Consider the following 21,901-nt stretch of genomic DNA (forward strand, 5'->3'; position numbering starts at 1 on the left):
TACCGTGTTGCGCAAGTTCGCGTCGTCTTCACGCTGACAAGTCAAGCTACAAATTTGTTATTCCCTGCTGGACCTCTAAAACCACCCGCCCACCTTGCGTATGTGGAATGGTTCACACCCTTCCAGCAACCTGAATCCCACCATGGGCTGTACAAAATTTGCCGTCTGATGCGTCATGGAGAGCGTCTTGCAAGCATTATCGATGTATCGGACATCCGCAGGAGTGTTCATCTTTTTCCAAATTTCGGCGCAGTAGTACCTCGTGAATGGACGAGCAGTACCGTTCTGGAGCTCTGTCCCAGCTTCTCTGTAAACTCGTTTAGTGACCGACACGCTTATTTAACTATTGTTTGAGGAATATAACGAGATTCGTTGAAATACTCTCAAAATACATGTAATTTAACAGATTCGTTGAAATACTCTCGAAATACATGTAGTTTAACAGATTCCCTGAAATTCCTTCTTTTTTGAGCCATTTTGTGAAGGAGGTTTTCTCTGATGGGGCCAACACATACTCGTCAACCGGGAAGTATTGACCTTCACTCGTAGCTTCGCAGTTTTGAACCTCCCTTCTGATGCTAGGCACTTCTCACGGTGATGTTAATATTCGAATCCGGTCGTGAAACTTACTGTCGCCCGCACGGGCCAACACATACTCGTCGACCGGGAAGTATTGACCTTCACTCGTAGCTTCGCAGTTTTGAACCTCCCTTCTGATGCTAGGCACTTCTCACGGTGATGTTAATATTCGAATCTGGTTGTGAAACTTACTGTCACCCGCACGGGCCAACACATACTCATCGATCGGGAAGTATTGACCTTCACTCGTAGCTTCGTGGTTGTGAGCCTCCCTTCTGTTATGGCATTCTTATTAATCTAGCTCAACCGTCGACGTTTGCCACACTTTCACTTTGACTGTGAGTTTGAGTAAAATCAGGGCCTTTTCCCGATCATCAAATTTTGTAGGAAAATCAGCGAATCTCCTTTCCTCTACAAGGCCAAATCTAACAATGTGATTGCCGATAGCAGAATTATGCCAATTTTTGTGATTATGTACTATATAATGTTATATATGGTCTTCTACTTTCCTCACCGGTTCACTGATGACTGACTGTTATGCAGGCAGAGATCCCCGGGCAAGATCACAATGGCTATGATGCAGATCCCAATTTCTTCTATGGAATGCATCGAGTGTGTGCACAAGCGTGTCATTCTGTTCTCTCGCTCGTAGTTCATCACAGCATTCTCAGATTTCCAGGCCAAGAATTCAACAACGCTCTGGGCGCCTCAAAAGATTCAGGCTCACTATGATGAGGAGGCCCCAGGAAGCTCCTGCTCCTGCACCACCCACCACCTCACCACCAGTCGCTGTCACCACCACCATCAAAACTCATCTACGGCACATATTCTCCTGGTCACCCCATCATGCAACGCTGCCCGTTGTCGATGTTCCATTCACGAAGGCTAAAGAGGTGGGTCAGGTCGATTCTTATCAGCATATCCTGGTTGTCTGATGCGTATATCTACAGCATAATGCTGCTGCAGGTGCTCCTGGCCCAGACCCGGACATCGTACCTGATGAATATCTCGATACTACCGAACCGGACCCTGATATGCAACAGCAACAGCAACCACACCAACAAGCAGTAGCAGTACATACAGACCCTGGGGAACATGGAGGCAGAAAGTCCTGTGTCTGCTGCTAGTGGGTTTTTGAATGTCTCAAGTACTTCGGTCATATCGTCGATCTTGTTATGATATCTGTGTCGACTTGAAGCAGTATTTTATTGATAGGTGATTGATCAATCAATATATCCTTTAGATTATTTGAAAACTTTCTCTCCGTAACCAATCATGAACTTCCATCTGTAAAGCTTGACTTGCGCACAAGTTGCTGAATGTGAGATATCGTGTGCAACCAGAGCCATCCCGCATTCAAACATCTCTTGTTGAATGTACAGTGGCAGGACGTACAGCGGTTCAAGTCTTTGGCGGCATCGTTCTCCAGAGCACCTCGTGTCAGCACTGCCATTCACATCGAGAATCTGCTCTAAATCTATTTCCCGTCCGGTATAGGGCTAAAGCGGATGGCCGCCGCTACCTATCAATTAGTTATTGACATACTTATCTTGTCGTCGAACAGTGCTCTTGCGATATCACTTGCCAGGTCAATATGAATTGTCTCGTTTGTTAGTTGATCTTGCACATCGCTGCATTATTTTGACTAACACTCTCAAAACAAATAACATTGCCTCACATAGCTTTCTGTGGATCGGTCCAATCCACGAACATAGCTGCTATTTGAGCAGGACTGACCATATCCTGGGTTTCGTCAACATTTCGGGTTTCTGGGGCAAGTTGCTCGAATAATCCAATAAACAGCGGTTGCATTCGTCGCTGGTTGACTGCAGAGGAGTAGCAGTAGACGGGGAAGAAATAGGCAAGGCACTGGCGGACTTCTTGGTTGTCGATCGTGTCCGGGGCAAGATGTGCACCAACCAGGCTTTGCAGGACCTGAAGAAGCGCCACCTCCTGATATCGTGCAACAATTTATCGGCACCAACCTTGTCTTCGGGGATCATTCCGGAAAGGACAAGCTTTGAAAGGCCGATACACAGGTCGCCTTGCACCTTGTCCGATTTCTCGGTTTCCAGGACTTGCAAGAAGAATTCGATTATACGCTCTCTTTGTAGAAGCGTGAGCATTGAAATAAGGTTGAAGCTGTTGTTATCCACTGTACTACCCTCTTGTTCCAAGAAGTCGTTTTCGTGCACCATAAGAATGTCGAAGACAATCTGCAGCATACGGATCCTCAAGACTTCCTGGGCAGTCTGAATTCGACCCAAAAAAAGCTAGAAAGAGTTGAGGGCCATGCGCTATGAAATTAATCAGTTTCAAAACCACATGGTGGGCAACATGAGCATACTCAAGCAATAAGACAGCAAAGACCTAAACAGATGAGACCCTTTTCACGAAGTACCAATTCCTTACGCTTGACGGCAGTGATGATTAACTCGCCAAGGATGCCTTCGAGCGTCGAATTTTCTTCAAATGTCTGAGCAACAGTGAGTGATTAGGAAATTGAACATGAGCTATGACGCACTCCGTTAACACGCTCCAGCATCCCTATACAAAGTGACAGACAACGCAAATCAATCGCGTCCATACGAGCTCGTTCCTCGGAAGACATATCTTCTGATGGCTTTGGTCCTTTGGGTGCTGTATGAGTTGGCATGGGTATTTCGCCAAAATTGGTCTCTCCATCATCTGCAGGCTCCTTCTAGCAAAACTAACGTCATCACATGCGAACAATGAGGTGTCCAACTCACTAGAGCTTCTTCTTCGTCGCTGACATCCCTAAGCTCGTGGACTACTTCTACAACAACTTGAATAAGATCCCTCTCGTTTGGTGATAGTATCCGTAATACGTCCAAACATCTAGCGACAAGTGATTCGGGTAGTACTTCCTGAGAGATCATGTCTCTCATAAGCTGGAACATTTTCTGGCGCCCAATCTCATCAGCGTAGTCTAGATTCACAGCAACCTTGAACATCTCGCCTATGACAAATTCCTTGTCAATGCGAGCCTCCTCTTCTTCCTCAGTTGGTTCGCCACGAATGACTCTCTCTTGCTCGGCGACCTCCAAGTCTTCTTGGTATGCATTGTAGGCAGCTTGGATGCGGTAGGCAAGGGCAGTGACAACCGGGAGAAAAGCATCTAGTTTTTAATGGCAATGCAATGGTCAACAAAGACGCGAGCGAAAAAAGCTCGCTCTGGGGTCAGGTTGGCCCAATAGGCATCTGTGGATGTTCCAATTAGCTCATCCGACCGAGATTCTGCAACGGAACATACCATTAAACTCGACGTGGTCCGAAATATCAGCGCGTCTATCCAAAACACTCAGCAGCGCATCCTCTGCAACCGTGCTCTCCGTAAGATCAGAGAGGCTTAAAAGTGCGAGAACATTATCTTCGACGGTCTGGCTTTCTTTGTTCTTGACATCTTCACGAGCAACGTCCACCCATTTGCTGAGTCATAAAGCTGCAGCCTGGTGAACCGCTGGCTCTCGATCACCTAAACCATTGCGAATGATGATTTCTCTCTGAGAAATGGTAAGCACACGAGGATGAATGAGCCCCATTGCAGAGCCATCAGAAGCGAAGCAATGTTGGATTAGGATAGCGAAATAAACCAGCTTGCGCATGATCGTGTCAATGTCACGGGTTCGACCAAGGACGGCGTCTAAGGTTGCTGAAGAGAGAGGAATATTGAGCAATGCGGCTCTACGGCCGTCTCCATAAGAGTTTGAATAGTTGAACGAATCCAGCGCCATAGTTCCACGGACAAGGGAAAGTAAAAGTAGCGTGTCCGCTCAGACGGCTGATTGACATCCAAGAATTTCACACATTCATGAATGCCCTGCATTACCATATATCTCAGCACGAAGTAAAGTCGTACAATAAAACATTTATCCAGGAATGCCTCTCACTACCCAACTCCTTTCTCCATCTGCGCCTGGTGCCTTCTGATAGAGCTGATGGACTTCGGAGCATAGCTGAGTCCACGACTTAGGATTCTCATCTTTTAGTGTTGCTAGAAATAGTTGCGCTTTCTTCTCTACTTCATCGAAGTGGATGATGGCATCAACATCTGTTTGTCGAGTCAAATCATACTCGAACCCGTGCTCTTGCTCCTCAATGGCTTGTATGATCTTGGGGGCCACCTGAGTCTTATGAAAGGGGCGAATAAGTTCAACTCTCACCTGAACCACTGCGCGTGATACATCAGTAATCAGGTATCCTCCCGGAGGAGGTCGATCAAAAACAGACGGTTTGGAATCACCAAATAAAACCACATGTAATATGCGCCGAAGCACCTCATCACCAATCATGTCCTGAGTAAGGTTATATGAGAACTGACACGATGGTCGGGGCTCCTTGCTGACCTCTTTGAGACATATGTATGGCGCAGCATCTAAGATGCTAGCTGCCTTCCCTGACATAGCAGGCAAGTGGGCATTATATAAGTCATATTCTTCTCGGACGCAAAGCCTCGCTTCCTTCAAAGCAAGGCTTGCATGCTTCAGGTTGCCCAGAATGGCTGAATTCCGGTCTGCTAGGTTATTGTCAGGACATCGTAGCCCATACAACGCCTGCAAGGCATGGCTAGAGGATATGTATTTGCGAGCCTGTTCGAACGACATCCCTAAAGCTGGGGGAACATGATCTGAAGGTGGACGGCGATTGCTGCCTGCCTTTTGAACCGGTTGAACGCCTACGGATTCAGATTGCGAGAGAGCGGGAAAGAACTGATGGTACATTGCTGTGACTGCATTTCGTAAAAGACTGCATGTTAACCGAACGTTGAGGGAGGACGTGTGTGCCCACAGCGCAGCATTAACATCACTACCATTCCAAACGTGAGGGTATTCAAGTCGAGTCGCGGTGAATGTATGAGAAAATATGTGCGTCCTATGAGCTTGGTTGACGTGATGAATAAGACCTGAGATGCGAATTACAGAAGGTCGTACTATAGCCAGATAGAAAGAGATGAGTGGGGCAAGGCTAGGAGGGAATGCCCACATGCACTCTCGTGTGACTTGGTTGATTTGCTTTGCCTCCGGATTCCCTATAACAAGCTCCGAACCTAGTAGATAGAGATTACGAACACCACCGGTGCTGCTATCCGACTGGAACAGTAAGGATCGAAATTGCCAGTGACGAGGAGGAATACCGCATGTCAGGAGAAAGGCGACGATAATTTGACCAAGAATTCGTTCATTGAAATCCAGCCACTGTCTCGCGCACTCCTCATTGATCGAAGAGGAAGAACCCGTGATATGGTGTTTGGGTTCTTCTGGATCCACCAGACGTTGCAACATCACGTCCAACAGTGGCTGTAGAAGAATGCGGTTGGAAGGCTGAAGGAAAATAGCGTCAGGACTACTGAGGTCGTCCACTAACTGGCTGAAAATGCCATAAAACTGTTGAAGAAGGCTCTGGCAACCATCTGGTAAGCATTTCATTATCTGCTCCGATACATCTGATATCGCAGCCTTCGCCAATCTCCCAAGATCTGAAAACAGGATACTCTGGGAGATGTCATCACCGTCTCGCATGGTAATGGCAGTACCGTCTTCAGCAAAGATAAAACCGTAGTTTCTCTGCTCTTTGAATGCTGTTGGCCTTGCGGCAAACCAGACAGTTTTAATTTGATTGTATGGTGTAGCAAACGAGGGATGACTGGCGAGCAAAGGTTGAAGGTAGGTTAGGTTCTCCGCCAAAATGCTGTAGGTTATGTAGGTAAGCGAAATAACCACCATAAACTAACTTGCTAGCTTACTTTAAGACAGACGACGATCCAAGACCTCGATCGTTTCCGGATATAATTCTTGCTGGGCATCTTTGAGCTGGAAGAGAGGATTGCGGGTCATAGTATGTGTCTGAATATGATTAGCGTACTGTATGTCGCCCCTGTTTTGTGCCTCACCTAGGTTCTCTGCAGTGTCGCCGTTTAGATAGTAAGAGTGAAAGGTTTCTTCTTCTTCAAAGTCCCATTCGCCTTTGGCTTCATACGATAGCATAGGATCTCCCTCTTCCGGATCTATATCATCATCATGACCATCTACAAAATCTTCCTCGACTTCCTGTAATTGCACAACCAAACTATCGTCGGCGCCCTCTTCCTCATACAAAGCAGGGGCTGGCTCCTCCACGGGCTGAGACGGTTCACCTGTATCCGGTACAGGATCACTGGTGAAATTATCTAAATTAAAGGGAACGAAACGTTGATGGGCGTTGTCCTCAAGCCGAGCAGAGTGAATGATGATGGTATAAAAGTTGTGCTGCAGCACAGCACACGTCTTGGTGGTAGCGGCAGCAAGTAGAAAGCCGCCATTATCGGCCAGTGAGCCCATGCACAGGGCGTAGTCTGTCGGGCATGCCATCGTTTGCAGGTTCGTAAACTTCTGCTTGACGAGGGTCACGAGCAGTTGATGCAGAAGTTGGAGAAGCGCAGCAGGACGGGGAATCTTGGTTTGAATGAGGTAGTGGTAGAGCATATTGGCGGCGTACTCCTGGGCCAGACTCCGTCTGATGTGAAGAGTGCCGAATGATGCCAAATTTCCTGTGTACTCTGCGTGGATCCATCTCATCAGCATACAGACACAGCGAGACAGAGGTCTGGAGTAGGTGTAGTAGGAAGCTCGTCTCAATGATCTGAAGTGCGCCTTGGTGCTGAGGAGTCCATGAGCTATGCACAAACAAAGATGAAGAGTACTCACTTCATCGTTACTGCTTGACGGAACTGCACATCCCCTTTGGAAGATAGATAAACCTGGATGTCAACTAGATATGACCTGTAAAGCTTTCGAACGGTGATGAGGCCAAGTTCAAGTTGCCTTTCCACTCCGGTCAAGGATCGTGCTTCCTTCTTAGACCTAAGCCTCATCAGCTCACGAAGGGAGTCTGCTTGTGCACCCAAGCTAGCAATGAAGGCGGGCCACCGGAGGCCGATCAGATATTGGGTGGAGAGATGAGTTGTTGGCGCAAAGTGAGAGGAGGGTTGCAAGAGAGAGAATTTCTGTATGCCTTCTACAGCAAGCGGTGGAGTATACCCTTCGGCAAAAGGCCAGACAGTCAAAACCAGCGGGTCTCTTGCGTCCAGAGATGTTTGGAATGGACGATAAATCCATCGAGTTTCGAAAACATCAGCTAGATAAGTGGCTGCGTGCTCAGGATGAACCGAGGAGACGTGACGTCTAGCATTCGCTTGCTGAGACTTGAGAGAACCTCTCGAGATCTGCATCAACGACCAAGAAGCGCAGCCAGGGTGCGGACAGATTGCTGCCCATAGTGGCTGAAGGCCCGGGATGGGGCCAGATAGGTCGCCGGTGGGGTTAGGACAGGGTGTTGTTGCTACGAGTCCGTGGCTATCGAGTAGATGTTTGACTAGGCCCTTTCTGTACGCTTTTGTTCTGTTTGAGAGCCTACGTTTATGGTGATTATGCCCCACATGGGCATCCAGAATGCTGGCTGGCACTAGAGTAGAACTGATCTCACAGACGAAGCCATACGACCCAAATGACATTCCCAACATTTTAAGCAGGGAACAGATGGAGGTAGGAGTGGAGAAGAGTGGTCCTGAGTGGATCGCGGTATGGGAGCGCTCACGACAGGTAGGCCCGCCATTTGATGTGGCGGATGACTGGGAAAGCCCATCCGAGTGATGGCGCTTTGGTACCTCATCACTGCGTTGCATGTAGGCTGTTGTCAACGACACCCTAAGTTAAATCTGTTCCCAGTGAGAAAGAGGTAAATACGTGTCGATATAGATCGAAAAAAGGATACTTTAGATTACAAGCTGGGGATTGAATATTGGGGCCTCCCGATGAAAACCCGCTATGGCGCCGTGGTACGATGGGATCTGTTTATTTTCAGTTTGTAACGTTTGTCGATAGGGTGAAATAGGGCAGATTATGAAAAACAAATTGTAGTCAGACTCACATTGCTTTGCGTTGTTTGTATGAACTTTTTGGGGGTCACTACTGGACAAAAACAAATTACGACTTGAGTTGACCTGAATTTGCCTAAGATACAGCAGCTCATAATGAGTCACGGTGAATTATGGTGTATGATGACCTAGGCATGGTTGGTCCAAAACTTACGAAGGAAAACAAATGCAGGGACCTTAGTGCAAGATCAAGGACACGTTCAAAACATGTTTTTACATATTTTGACCTTGGTTGAACGATTCACCTTCGTATTACTAAGGCACCACTCCGAGTCTGCTTTTGGTTTGAGTTTCACGTACTGTAGGGCCTAGGCTCACTGGCTCAGCACTTCATCTTTTACGGCCATCAGGTACGAGTAAATGATACATCATTCTCCCAGCTACTTGTGTGATGAAAACTCCCACGTAGAAGGCTCAGGCTGTGCTGCCACTGTGACGCATCTGTTTTCCACCTTCACATTAGTATGAAACGTGCAATGCCAGGTAACAGGTTCACAGCTTCCAACGATAATCGAGGACAAGCTAGGTCGACCTATCTCGTGTACCCTTACTTGAGCCATTTCTTTCGGTCAAGGTTGCGTGAAATCAACTAAAACACTACCACTGTCCAAAGAAAGAGTCACGGAGCCTCGAATAAGAAAACCAATCTCCATAAAACTTTTATTTACTCGATCACAACATATCTTGGGCACATGCGACTGCTGTCAAATCGTACGCGCCTCCTTTTGTGCACATCTCAATCTGACACTTAGTATTTGTGCAGTGACGGATGTCTTCGTGCTGACAGACAGATTGCAGTACGTCGCACCACTGAGTGCTTACGGTAGCCGTGAACCCAGAAATTTGTTGTCCACAACTACGGCTCTGCTCCTTCTATGAACGTCCTGTCATTGATGTTCTGGACTTCTTAGGATCAGATCATATTACTGTGCTAGTTAAACAAACAGAGAGCTGATCGATCGCCAATCGATTTATTATGGATATCATTTTTAGCTTGAGGTTTCAAGGTACATTCCTACTATTATGTAAGCTCGAATTTTTCAGTAAGTCGCCTCTACTTATCTCATGTTAGACTTGTATAGATCGGTCACTGCAGTTGTGTCTACTCAGCATTCCGACGCATGACTTAGTGGGCATTTTTTTTTCAAAGGAAAATTCATATTTGTTGTCCTTTCGAGTTGAAGACCCATGCTAGATGTAGCCCATGATATATTCACGGGGACCACTTATTTATCGTAAGTATGTCTAGGTTCCAACTTCGGAGTCTGTACACATGAGCGTTGATGCGCATTGGTAAGTTTATTTTCCAATGCTTGTTTTGTTTGGCTGATTGCCCGAGAGATCAATAGGTGCCTCTCTGTACCACGGGACTACCTAACCCTGACTGACTTCTTGCCACAACAGTGGATATTGTGCGCCAGCCGATCACTATCACTTTATCCAACATGGTACTATTAGTAACTAGTGCCCGGCAATGTTCTGAAACTTCCCTTGGAGCGATGATCATGAATGTACGTACAAATTAGCATTGGTCAACATGCTGTAAACGTTCAGTCTAGGTCTGCGTGCGAAACCTTCAGGGGGTTTACATATTTCCAGCTGTGCAGGTGACTCATACCACTCATGAGCTGAAAGCCAGTATCTACACGATAGTCAGGAGATGTGGGTCTTGTTATGCAAGCCCCACACCTCTAGCTGCAGATATTGGTGATTTGAAACGAAGGAAAGCATTCATGAATGATCAAAGGCGGAAGATTGACCTGCTCATGGTTTCGGTGGCAGAAACCCGTGAATCAACGCTAGATGATCGAATTAAACAAGAATCAGAACTACGGAACCTTACCCTCACCTGTCACGACATGCCACATTAACATCACCGATCTGTCCCGTATCTTAGGGCATAGGTCGCGCTGCATGAAAACCTCACGATCAAGGTGCGGTTTCAATATGGCCCAGTTGCCAATAGAACTTGTCATACGCGGGCATGTTTCTTTGAGGTTCTGTGCGAGCGTTAAAGACGCCCTACATGCCTTATTACTATATGACTAAGTGGTTCGAAAATCATTGGTGCAGGCAGAATGGGACGGGTCAATTCAGTGCAGTCAGCCATCAGTTGCTTTTCTCAGTCAAGACTGACACAGATAAGGCTGACGCACAAGTCATCAATTTCTTCGATTTGGCTCAAGTCTTCAAGAACAAAAGTTGACCCTCGCAGAACGACTGACTTGCGTTAACATCGTTTTGTAGCAGGCGATGTTAGAACTAACATGACATATTTCTCGAACCTCTTATCTCTTTTCCACGAGGATTATCTTAGCCGCCGAGAGTAAATATCGCCTTGCGACTGCTCTTTTCAGTGTTGCCAGTGCTCTTCACATCCCTGACAACACGTTTCAAGATGTCTCATTGTCCGCCATAGATCAGAAGTGGAATTTCCCCTCGATACCTAATAACGTGAGCGTCTGTAGGGGAAGGCCAGCGTTCGTCATCGATATAATTCATCCACAGCGCCGCTTCGACTAATACCGGTCGTGGTGTCCTCAGTTGAACCCTACGCAGCCTCCTTCCACCGTAATTATCGGTAGGATAACTTTGCGATATTGTCGCACTAGTGTTTCCTGCATACAAGACTGTAGTTCATCGATGCTAGGGAACAGGACCATCTTCCACTGTAATTACCCATCGACATGCTCGACCGCGTTCAACAATTCCTACACGGTCTTGTACATTTGTTGACATTGACCATGGAGCCATCCATTCATCTCACTTTAACAGGTTGGCCATGCACCAGGTGGCCAAACATCTCCTGTTCAGCCTTCCGTTGACACAGAGGACTTGTATGTCATTTCTTTGCCTCAGCAGGACTTCATAAACATGGAACAGTAATAGTGTCCCCTGTATCAAAGCAAGTGATATCCACAGGGAAACCAGTTACCCAACCACCTCGAGTGGTTTAGGAGATGTTTACAAGTGTAAATGGAACCGTGGCGCAAGCTCTGATGAGGTATTTTATACACTTACTTTTTCTGCATGTTCTGATTATGACTTCAGGTGGCGGTCAAATCCCCACGATTCCCAAGTCTAAGTGATATTGAAATTGTCAAAATCAACAAAGTATGTTGGGTGCCGGTCTGATGGCCGCACATATGAACTTGTGAGACGCAGAACCTTGACCGCGAGATCCGTATAGGGGCCGTGTCAAAGCCTCAATATGTATTACCCTTACATGGCACTGTAGAGCAATTCGGCCCATTTCGCGCATTGGTTTCCCCCTGGATGCCCAACGGAACTTTGGACTCTTACCTTAAGCATGCACATAATACCCTCTCGACAATAGACAGGCTTCGGCTGGTGAGTCTTATCCACGAAGCTGAGTTCGGGAACTTACTACGTTTTCAACAGCTCGAACAAATTATTGAGGGGCTTCAGTATCGTGAGTGATGGATTGACCATGGATGTTACAAATATAACTTTGTTTTCTGCAGTCCACGATCACAACGTCATACACGGCGACCTCACCAACGTAGGTTCACACACGCCATGCAACTGGAATTATCTTAAAGTGATTGTAGAGTAATGTTCTGGTGTCTGCCAACGGGTCCCCTCGTCTTGCAGATTTTGGTATCTCCAATATCATGGTGCAATCCAACCCTGCCTTTTCCTATCACACCGGTGCAGTACGTTGGGTCGCTCCAGAGCTTCTAGACCTCTCAAAAGCTCAAACCATACAATGTGCAACTATATCCACTGAAATATATGCTCTCGGCGGTATCATGCTTCGGGTCCGTAGTCTCGCGTTGACTGGCTGGTGACACTAACTTCGCCTGCGTGCAGGTCCTATATGGGAAACAGCCTTACTGGTGGCTGAAGCCTGCCATGCACGTTACTTCTGCTAAGCTCAATCGCACAGAGCCCATCGACTCCTCCATCGAAATCCAGTCTAATCACCTGAATTTCATGCGGCGGTGCTGGTCAATAGATAGTGAGCTTCGGTCATCAGTAGGAGAGGTAATTAATTGTGTTGACGAAATGCGGCATACAGAATATGCGGTTTTGTTGGGTTAAAATTCAGCTGTGAGGGATAAGATAAGCTCTCTTACTAATTCTCAAGGCGACATGCCTGCGTGACTCCGGAATGAGAATCTCTGCCTCATATAGGTATGATAGCTGGTTAATTGTACTCAGAATACTATCCATCGCTTGTGAGGAAGGTGTTAGGCTGCCGATCGCATAATAGTCGTAGGAGGAAGAGAAAGCTACGCTGGATATGAGCCTGACTCGGAAATTGGATCAACATCTATACGAATAGTAAACCTAACGTCTTGCCTTTGAGGTCATGCTTGCTTTTCTTGGAGGGCGTGGTCGGGAGCCGATCGCCCTCCCCAGGTTGTTGTACGTCGAAGTTCTCGATGGCATCTTCGGATCGCAGTATATTCTTGGTGTGCGTGATGCACGTGGTGATTATTATCAAATACAAATGAAACTTTCATGACAGGCTTACTTGTCGGCTGTGAGAAGCGATGAACCTCTCACGATGATCGATAATCGGGTATGAGGCCCTCAGCTGTAGGATCGATCAGCGGTCTCAAAAATGTATATGAACAATAGGTGTACTACCCTTCCACCCGAAGCATCCAGAAGCTTTACTGGACAGTCACGCACAGAAGCGACGAAACAGTAAGCTGGAGCGTTATCGGATGATGCCCCAGGATACTAAGCAAAATGGACGACCGCTGCAGACTGCGAGAATGTACGCTTATTGTGAGCGGAGAGCTGTGTTCCTTCGGGATGATTTGATAGGTGAAAAAGCTAAACCACGCGCAACACGACTGACCTTGAACGTCTGGACTTCAGAATTTAAGCTATATCTGAGAGTGTAGATGACTCGGACAACAAAGATGCTTACATTTTAAACAGCTGAAATGTTCTGTTTCGCACTGGACGAGGAAGGTGGATCAATCTGCACAGCTTCAGTGTCTTGACGCTTGAATATGATGGTACTCAAAGTATAGTTGACTGAAAGGCGTACCACCTGGCACAACGAGCGAAATTGTCTGCGAATTCAGGATCCACGTCCAGAAGGACAAGATCTGGATGGTAGGAGATGTCAAACTGAGCTTGTATTGTTTTGATGACACAAGTAACAACGACGATGAGTGTTACAGGAAGCAAAGCAAACGTATGCCTGAATCAAAAGCGCTAGCGTGATTTCACAGAACAGCGAGACTATATACAATCAAAATTGATAGCAAACTAATCAAGTGGGAAAATATGGCTCCCTTTTCCGTGGGAAAGCTTTGGTTCATGTGCAGTCCAATGCCCTTGTCCCCCAGGTCCCCAAGCCACAGCTGAGAGAGACGGCAAGTCACTGTTACTTGATAATTATTTGCTGTGTAACTAACATGACACTCACCAGCTACATTCATTTTTACTCCCATCGGACATCCAGTATCCCAGGGCGAGCGCCATGCAACTATGGACGGAGCGCAATAACCGCTATGCATCTTACAGCGCTCCTCGGAGGAATTGCTACTTTTTGGATGCAGCGCATGCCAGGCCCGATTTCATAACAGACGACATTATCAAAAAAACGAAGTCCTTGGTTGTTCAGAAAGGCCACTATCAAGATCCGTTCTCGGCGCTCAAGGAAGTGGTTTCTACTGCTAATGCAAACGTAAATGAGGACGACTTGGAGGCGATAGCATCCCTTATGCACGAAAACGGAACGCGATGGTTGAAAGCGCGACTAGAGGATGATTCACCATCTCGTTTAAAACCGGCGGACCTTCACGATGACATGGTGGTAGCCAGGGGCAGGGTACGAGATGAGCTTATAAAACGGGGGGTCCTTCAAGACAAGGCTAAAGATGTGGCTGACGAGTGGTGCAGTAAAGTATGCGCCTATCATTTCACAAACCGTTCGCTAATGACATGCAATAGTTTCAAGTTGTGGAGCTGCAAGGCCGCATCATGGGTCATTGGTCGACTGCTGTGTGCCCTTGGTTGTACGACAGGCAAACTGATGGTGCAAAGAAGAAGGCCGTTTTGATTTTTTTGAATAAAGTTAGCAGAACTTGCTAGATGTCATCGATCTACTTGGTATTCACTAACGGCGTGCAGAGCAGTACTTGGGTTGACGAAGTTATCACCCACCAGCAGGGCAGGTCGGTCTTGTCGAAACTTCGTAAACGTACTTGGCTTCACACCGACAACACTTTGATTCGTCCCAAAACTGGTGCAAACTTGGCTGCTCCTAACGGGCCCGGTTTTCGCAAGCCTGAAGGCGTATTGGTGGATACCACGAGGCCTATCCACCTCATTGAATGGACGGATGTTATCTCTGCGCTAGAGTTCAAGTATCGCAACACCAAGGCTCTCATGGAGGATGCAACGAATTACATGTCAGAGATCGCACGATTCATTTTGACGAATCAGATTGATCGGCGGTACTTCGTGGGTCTGCTCATGTTGGGTACTGATCTCTTCGTGTACATCTACACCCGCGGAGGATCGTCCATAACTACTCCAATCGACATGTATCACGACGTTAACGATTTTCTTCACTGTATGGCGTGGTTCAAGCACGCCGACTTGGAGCTCCTCGGTTATGACAATTCTATTATAAGAAACAGCCGCGGCTTCAGGATGGCCTTGAATGGGGACGCTGAATTAGCGCACGGGGCGATGACCGATATCGTGTCGGTGATCTACAATAGCAATTCGGCCATCGGTCGTTCTACCAGGATCCTGGGCCTTACCTACCAACGCTCCCTTGCTGAGACGGACAACTTGATCGTGAAGGATGTGTGGCAGAACATTTGGCTCGCCTCAGATGGAGAAATTCACAAGTTGCTGGAGGATCATGGGCGTATCGATGAGACGCGCAAACTTTTAGGCAGTAAGTCCAACTTAGATCTATGATGCGCATGTTGATCTGATTGAAGCAACAGGCGGGTTCCCAGAACGTATTCATAAAACGCCCGCAGAGGCCGGACTTACAGAAGAACTGTTCCAGTCCTGGGGCACTTCGCCCCAATGGGATGATTTGAACGTCGAAGGAATGTACCCCTGGCATCTTCCTATACGAGATAATCGGTTTTCTGTGAAACCTCTCGAGATGACGGATGGCAATGACGGCCAGAAAGCTTTAGACAGTGTGTCAAACATTCTAAAGGAAACGACTACAGCCAGCGACACTTTAGTCCACTGTCGCACAGTATTTCGCACCCCGGCCGTCAGATGCACTTGGTTCTCTTGTCGCCGTGAGTTTTTACATTGTATATTGGATTCACTACTAGGCAAGCATGTAATCACTACCGCGCCTCCTATCTCGTCTCATACATTATCCGCAGGTCATCTTGAAGCGTGCAGGCGTGGGATCATGCACCGCGACACCAGCGACGGTAACGTCTGGTTCTGGGTTCCTCAGACAGATCCCCAATATGCAGTTCCAGAATGGTATCTATCACCCCAGAATGGTAAACCAGAATTTTGCACCCTGGAAATCCCTGCACCCTGGTTTCCCAAGCGTCCTGGGATGGCCGGTGATTTCGGCCTTGGCCTGAACATGTTGGATGAAACCGGTGCGGCCAATGCTGTAACTACCACTGTACGTCCTCATGTCATTTCCGTCTCTTTCTGCTCATTTTTTTGCAGGGGACTTTTCCTTTTGGCACCACCGCCGACTCAAAAGAGGCTCCCCACCTCACGCACGACCTAGAGTCATATATTTTCCTGATTTGGATCGTGGGCGTGAATTTCAAGGGTCCGTACCATCAGGTCGAACACTGGCCTGATCCTCCAAAGCCGGGACCCATTCCTGACAACTCTATGCCCAACGACAAAGCCAGCGACCTCATATCCAGCAAATTCCAGCGACCCTCCTGCCACTGGTCTGGCAAAGGTCAGCCTTCTACCTCGGTTAAGCGGTTTACCGCAACGCAACGCACCTCTGCCAAAAGTGGCGATGAGGAGTTTGAAAGGCGGAATGCGATGGTCCCGGAGTGGGCCAAAATGGGTTCTCTACACCCGCGGACCGAACCTGTGTTGCGCCAGAAAAGGGCCCTTACCTATGAGATATTCGACCTGTCACTCCATCCATATTGGAAGGTCGGCAAACTCAGTGATGGATGGCGCAAGTTATTTAACTTGTTGTGGCCAACCCAGGAGGACAGTCGCACAATCAACTCGAAACGCTCCTCGTTGACCCACGCCGCGCTCGTTAGTGTGATAAGAGAAATGATACTCTTGATACCCCCGGCTGATGATGGAGCGCCCAGCAAGGTAGTGGTCGAAAATGCTCGACAGAGGTACTCATCGTCTATCACTCGCTTAGTGAATGTGGACAGATACAAGCTTGTTCCCCCTGTCTGTCCCTCTCTTTATGACTCTGGAGCCTCGGTTCCACCACCATCTTCCGACCCTTCTCGTTCTGCACTGCCATCCACGCCATCTTCCTATCAGTTCATCGAGTATAATTCGAGGTCGATGCGTCGTACATGTCGGAAGCGCCCTTCAGACACGTCCGCTAGCGGACCTTCACCACAAGCAGGCACTTCTTCACTTCAATCTGCCGGCAATACAGGTAGTCGTACCTCTGACCCTATGTCCAACAGTTCTGGCAAACGTAGGAAAGTCTGATTCCAACTCTTCGCTTCTCAATTTGTTGCTTCTTTGGATCCTGTACGTTGACGAATTATTTCGCGGAACTCATTCAATCATGCATAATAGGCATTAGTATATTATTTATTTATCCTTTTACCTGTTCCACTGTCGTATGTATTAGTCTATGTGTACCTCTCTGCTCTCATGTTCGATCAGGTTCCTTCCCAATCGCAGTGTCGAGAGAAGAGGGCTGCATCAGTGCGAGAATTCAATTAGAAAACAATAAAATCACGTGCACGTTGAACTTTCCATATGTAGTCCAATCCTTATCCGGACAATTGGTCATGGCAAGGGGACCGTGTTACCCCCTTGCCATGACGAAGCTGCCGTCCAACGTGCCCAAGATTTTTGACCAAGTTCAGAATTCAACTGAAATCACCAGAAAACGCAGGGTGACGGGATAGTCAAGTTTGTTGGAGCGTATACAAAATATATCAATGAGAGAGGTACGATGTCTGCTCGTTCACTGATGCTAAACATCATCTTATTACAGCCGCTGAGGTAAAGAAAGAGGATGACGATGAAGACGATGATACCACAGCCTCTCGATTCATTGAGAACGTGCTTACCTTCCTCCTAAACGGCTTTGAAGCCAAGGACAAAGTCACACGCTACCGCTGTGTCCACTTTTTGGCGGAGATGGTCGCGCATTTGGGTGAAATTAGGTTAGTGACCTATTTTGTGCAATAAACCTGGCTGACCAGGCCCACCGAAATGGTGTACATTGAGCTCCGTGCAGCTCTCTTCGAGCGTGTGCACGATAAAGAAACATTTGTTCGAGTCCAGGCTGTCATTGCACTCTCGAAGCTATGTGGTTTGGAAGATCCATCTGATGTGGAAGAAGGAGAACCCACTGCTCTTGAGGTCCTACTGGAGACTCTTAGTTGTGATCCTGCCGCGTTGGTTCATTTGTCATAAATCGTCCAACAGTATACTAATTATGACACGCACACACAGTCACGCATTCACATACTAGGGGCCGACTAATAACCTTGCTCCGGTTGTTCCCGCGAACGAATCTAACTTTCGAACTTCTGCATAAGTGGTCATTACTGGTACGTCATCCTTTCTTTTTGGTTTGCTTCAACCCCCCTCCCTATGATGCCTGGTATGGCCCGTTACCGCCCCAAGGCTGAGTAGCGGAGTACCACTTCCCCTTCTGTCACATTCATGTTTTTGACGGTTGTTTTTGCTCACTTTCTATCTAGATTATGTAGCCTAGACCAAAATCAATGCTAATTTTTAACAAGTCAATTTTGAACTTCAGAACCCAGTGTGATTTTGAAGCCGTTCGAAGGCCTTGTCATCATCTCCTACCACCCTCCTGCCTCTGCCGCCATCTTATATCCCCCGTCCAGCTTCAATCCAGAACCCAGTGTGATTGTGAAGCCGTTCGAAGGCCTGTTATCTTCTCCTACCACCCTCCTGCCTCCGCCACCATCCTACATCCCCTGTCCAGCCTTGATCCAGAATCCTGTGTGATTTTGAAGCCGTTCGAAGGCCTTTTGTCGTCTCCTACCACCCTCCTGCCTCTACCACCTGAACTTTCAGGTGGTTTCAGAGCCGTTTGAAGGCCTAATATGCGCAACTTCATGTATTACTAGTATACTTATGACAATGTAAAAAAATGTTCTCTGATCACACCTCTGACATTGCTTTATTTACTTAGCGACTTTTTCAGGTGAGTTATATGAAGGAGGATTAGATGGAGGAATGAGGAGAATTAAACTGTGGATTAGAGCTAAGTAAAGGGACAGCAAAGGAAATTTTCGAAACCGTAGTAGTAGGGCACTCATTGTAGTCAAGCATAGTAGTGTCCAAGTTTTGGCCAGCGCGAAGTGATTGTGATAAGATATTTATCAAAGGAAGCTTCAAATTCTATGGGACAAAATTAAAGCCAAAGTTTAATGGAACCAATGAAGTAGTCAGTTGTCCAAGGGTTGTGGAATGGACACAACAACGAATCATTAACATCCGGGTGACCATGCAAGATATCATTCCTTGTTGGTTCAACTGAAATGAGAGGGTGGAAGAGTGGTCAATTAGGTATGGACATTGCAGGTGAATGATTCCAAGTCTGCAGGCCTGTGAAGACTTCTTGTAAGTCAACTTTCTGTTCTTCATCTTTAGTTGAAGGCATCACAGTCAGAGAGCATGGAGCGCGTCTCTGAGTCTGCGGTGAGAGTGATGTTTCCTTCAGACTACTGGGCAGCGTGTCAAGACCGTTATCTGAATCTGAATCGGAAGCAAAAACTGTAAAATCTTAAGTGTTAGACGTCCACTGAGCAGATAGAAAAAAAAAACTCAAACTTGCGTTTAACGTGACTTGAAGAGCTTTCCTTGTTCTCCGAATTTATTCGAGATGTTGATGCGATGGGCTTAGTGCTGCCGAAGTCCGGTTCGGTCGGGTTCGTCACCTCATATTTGCGAACCCCGAACTTGACCAGTGGTCAGGTTCAGGCAAGATGGCTGAACCTCGAACCGGACACCTTCGAACACGTTCGCAAGAGTTCGGTCCAGGTTCAGAACAGGTTTGAACCCTCGAACCATTGTTTCAATTACTAGAAAATGACAACATTGTACTGTACAAATAGCTACCAAATTTACTCATTGTGCACAACGACACAGTTATCATAAGGAGGTGAAGATGTGGCCTGGACAGTTGCAGAGATATGGCCTTGACGATACACACTTTTGAGTTACTGAAGAGCTTCGAACGTTGCTGGTTGCAAACAGCTACAACGTGCCATGCCGGTAATGCCATCACTTGAAAATGTGCGCTCGGATACAACAGCCAAACCTTGAATAGCGAGGTAGTCCTTGGTGATGCGAGAAATGGCTGGGTACTGGATAGAATGGTGCTGGAAAATATTAGTATGCAAGTAACAACAATTAAACAATGATACATACCCCCCACCAGTCCACTACATTGTCAACATCCTCGAGTGGTGCATCTAGGTAGTCCTCAAGCTCTTGACGAGGCCTTCATGTGGCTGCGTCATTGATTCAACGAACCGTCAGCGCGACGTGCAGAGGACTCAGACATAGCAGCAGGAGGCATAAATGTCCCTAGGTACCAAGTGAATATATTTAAAACTAGTTTTAAAACTGTTGCGCACCATGAACCACCAAAACGAGAACCCATGGCAGATGGCGAGTGTGGTGAATCACAACAGTAGGTATGTTCTGAAATAAATTGCATTATAAGTTAATTGGGACAGACAGTAGAATTGTTGTGAACTCACTGGCACCCGAATGAGTTGCTGCATTACCAAAGTCGCTGAGAGATCGCCTTGCCTACTAGAACGCAGGAGAAGTAGGAGAAGACAGTGAACAGAAGGGCAAGGACAATACTTAAACTTAAACAGAAGCCTCACCAAAAACATGAGGCTTCGACTTCGAAAAGTCAGCAGGTTCGAACCGGTCTGAATGTGTTCAGAACCGGTCCAGATTTATCAATGACACACCGAACCCTGAACCTACCAAGGGGTTCAGTCCAACAGAAAGTCTGGACCTGTGACCGAACCATGGGTCTGGTCCGCAAAGGTTTGGGTTCAAACCTAGGTTCTGGACCGAACTGCAGCAGCACTAGATGGGCTGACCGCAAACTGGTTTATTTTTTGATACAATGTAAGTGGTTTGTTCATGTAGCAAAATTACAAGAGAGTACTTACTTCCACGCAGTCTCTTTCGAGCTGGTTCTTCGTGTTTGGTGTACCAGATTGAGTGTTTTGGACATGCTGAAGTGAAAAACGATTCAGTGACCGTGATGGTGCACGTGAGCACTTCAAAATCCACCAACCAGTCTTTGGAGCATCTGAATCCTCAGGCTCATCATCTCGATCTTCTCCTGCCTCGGAATCTATATCAATGATGATCACGTCTGGGTCCCATTGTGCGCAAATGTGCTCAGGTATGTACTTCCGGTTAGCTGTTGCATGTACACCGGTTAGAAAATCTCATCCATGATGAGCCATTAATGGCAGGCTCACTGATAAATATATTAGTCACTGCAAGAGGTGCGTTATTTCTGCCTCTGTACTGCTCAAGATGCTTACTGTTCAGCAGTGGCTCAGGTGCGACACTCAGCCAGCGGTTTTCTTTTGAAATCAATGCTCACGATGCTCCGTTATCAACAGCCTTCCCCTTTACATCATCATTCTTTACGGAGTCAAGGTACTCAAAGACTTTTGGAAAAAGTCTCTGAAAATATTCTTCGACTTCTTCAAATGTCCAGTCCGGGCAAAAGCTGAAATCCACTTTATTGTCCTCAGGCTCATCTTCGTCAAAGTGAGCACATCCCCTTCGCTTGAGTTTTGACATCTCTGTCTTCACAGGTGGGACCCTGCTCACCAATTGTCCTTTGTCCTTTCAGTCGCTGAGTAAGCTTCGAGTTATAGCATCGGCTTGTTTAGGTCAACGTACATCAAGGTAATTGATCAAGACAGTGACAGTGCCAACTCTAATCTGGACCTGTTGTTGCTTCAATGAGCTGCTGGCAGTGGCCCGTCTTGAAGATACAACCCTGCTCCCCTAAATGAAAGCTGGGTATGCTCAAGGTAACAAACATTAGGTGATTTTGCTCACTGTGACTTTCCGCTTTATAGTTGGGTGGAATCCTGCCATAACTTCACTTCTTGTGGCTGTGACTGTCTTCCGACTGTCAGTTGATACCTCAAATTTGAGTTCTGAGCCTTGCCCAGCACGTTGGGCAAGTGATTGCTT

General features: G+C 47.1%; 7 protein-coding genes across 7 annotated transcripts; 3 read left to right on the forward strand and 4 right to left on the reverse strand.

Annotated features, from left to right (window-relative positions):
• Positions 1-93: 93 nt before the first annotated feature.
• F5891DRAFT_962060 (uncharacterized protein) lies at positions 94-354 on the forward strand (the record flags this gene model as incomplete). The annotated part of the gene is made up of 1 exon (XM_041375872.1): positions 94-354. A coding segment is annotated over one exon (261 nt), but the record flags the coding sequence as incomplete, so codon positions are not given.
• Positions 355-1,307: 953 nt separating this feature from the next.
• On the forward strand, positions 1,308-1,706 carry F5891DRAFT_1281788 (uncharacterized protein; the record flags this gene model as incomplete). Its single annotated transcript, XM_041370502.1, has 2 exons — positions 1,308-1,472; positions 1,530-1,706. The coding sequence occupies 2 exons, from the start codon at positions 1,308-1,310 to the stop codon at positions 1,704-1,706; spliced, it is 342 nt and encodes a 113-aa protein (XP_041219670.1).
• Positions 1,707-2,193: 487 nt separating this feature from the next.
• F5891DRAFT_1256534 (nuclear condensing complex subunit) lies at positions 2,194-4,334 on the reverse strand (the record flags this gene model as incomplete). The annotated part of the gene is made up of 8 exons (XM_041370024.1): positions 2,194-2,532; positions 2,565-2,852; positions 2,902-2,949; positions 2,981-3,055; positions 3,104-3,280; positions 3,330-3,718; positions 3,854-3,995; positions 4,059-4,334. The coding sequence occupies 8 exons, from the start codon at positions 4,332-4,334 to the stop codon at positions 2,254-2,256; spliced, it is 1,674 nt and encodes a 557-aa protein (XP_041219671.1). The 3' UTR covers positions 2,194-2,253.
• Positions 4,335-4,469: 135 nt separating this feature from the next.
• On the reverse strand, positions 4,470-8,260 carry F5891DRAFT_1256536 (uncharacterized protein; the record flags this gene model as incomplete). The annotated part of the gene is made up of 6 exons (XM_041370025.1): positions 4,470-4,712; positions 4,764-4,895; positions 4,947-6,288; positions 6,344-6,443; positions 6,491-7,236; positions 7,284-8,260. 6 exons carry the CDS (start codon positions 8,258-8,260, stop codon positions 4,470-4,472), a joined length of 3,540 nt encoding a protein of 1,179 aa, XP_041219672.1.
• Positions 8,261-12,524: 4,264 nt separating this feature from the next.
• F5891DRAFT_962053 (uncharacterized protein) lies at positions 12,525-13,225 on the reverse strand (the record flags this gene model as incomplete). The annotated part of the gene is given in 5 exon segments (XM_041375870.1): positions 12,525-12,603; positions 12,642-12,785; positions 12,832-12,995; positions 13,014-13,076; positions 13,130-13,225. Coding segments are annotated over 5 exon segments (546 nt in total), but the record flags the coding sequence as incomplete, so codon positions are not given.
• A 2,473-nt stretch (positions 13,226-15,698) lies between these two features.
• Positions 15,699-16,318, forward strand: F5891DRAFT_914255 (uncharacterized protein; the record flags this gene model as incomplete). Its single annotated transcript, XM_041373680.1, has 2 exons — positions 15,699-16,121; positions 16,169-16,318. Coding segments are annotated over 2 exons (573 nt in total), but the record flags the coding sequence as incomplete, so codon positions are not given.
• A 5,025-nt stretch (positions 16,319-21,343) lies between these two features.
• F5891DRAFT_916163 (uncharacterized protein) lies at positions 21,344-21,514 on the reverse strand (the record flags this gene model as incomplete). Its single annotated transcript, XM_041373707.1, has 1 exon — positions 21,344-21,514. A coding segment is annotated over one exon (171 nt), but the record flags the coding sequence as incomplete, so codon positions are not given.
• Between the last annotated feature and the right edge of the window lie 387 nt (positions 21,515-21,901).

This window comes from Suillus fuscotomentosus, assembly GCF_016647785.1.
Source record: "Suillus fuscotomentosus strain FC203 chromosome Unknown F5891scaffold_85, whole genome shotgun sequence".
NCBI lineage: Eukaryota > Fungi > Basidiomycota > Agaricomycetes > Boletales > Suillaceae > Suillus > Suillus fuscotomentosus.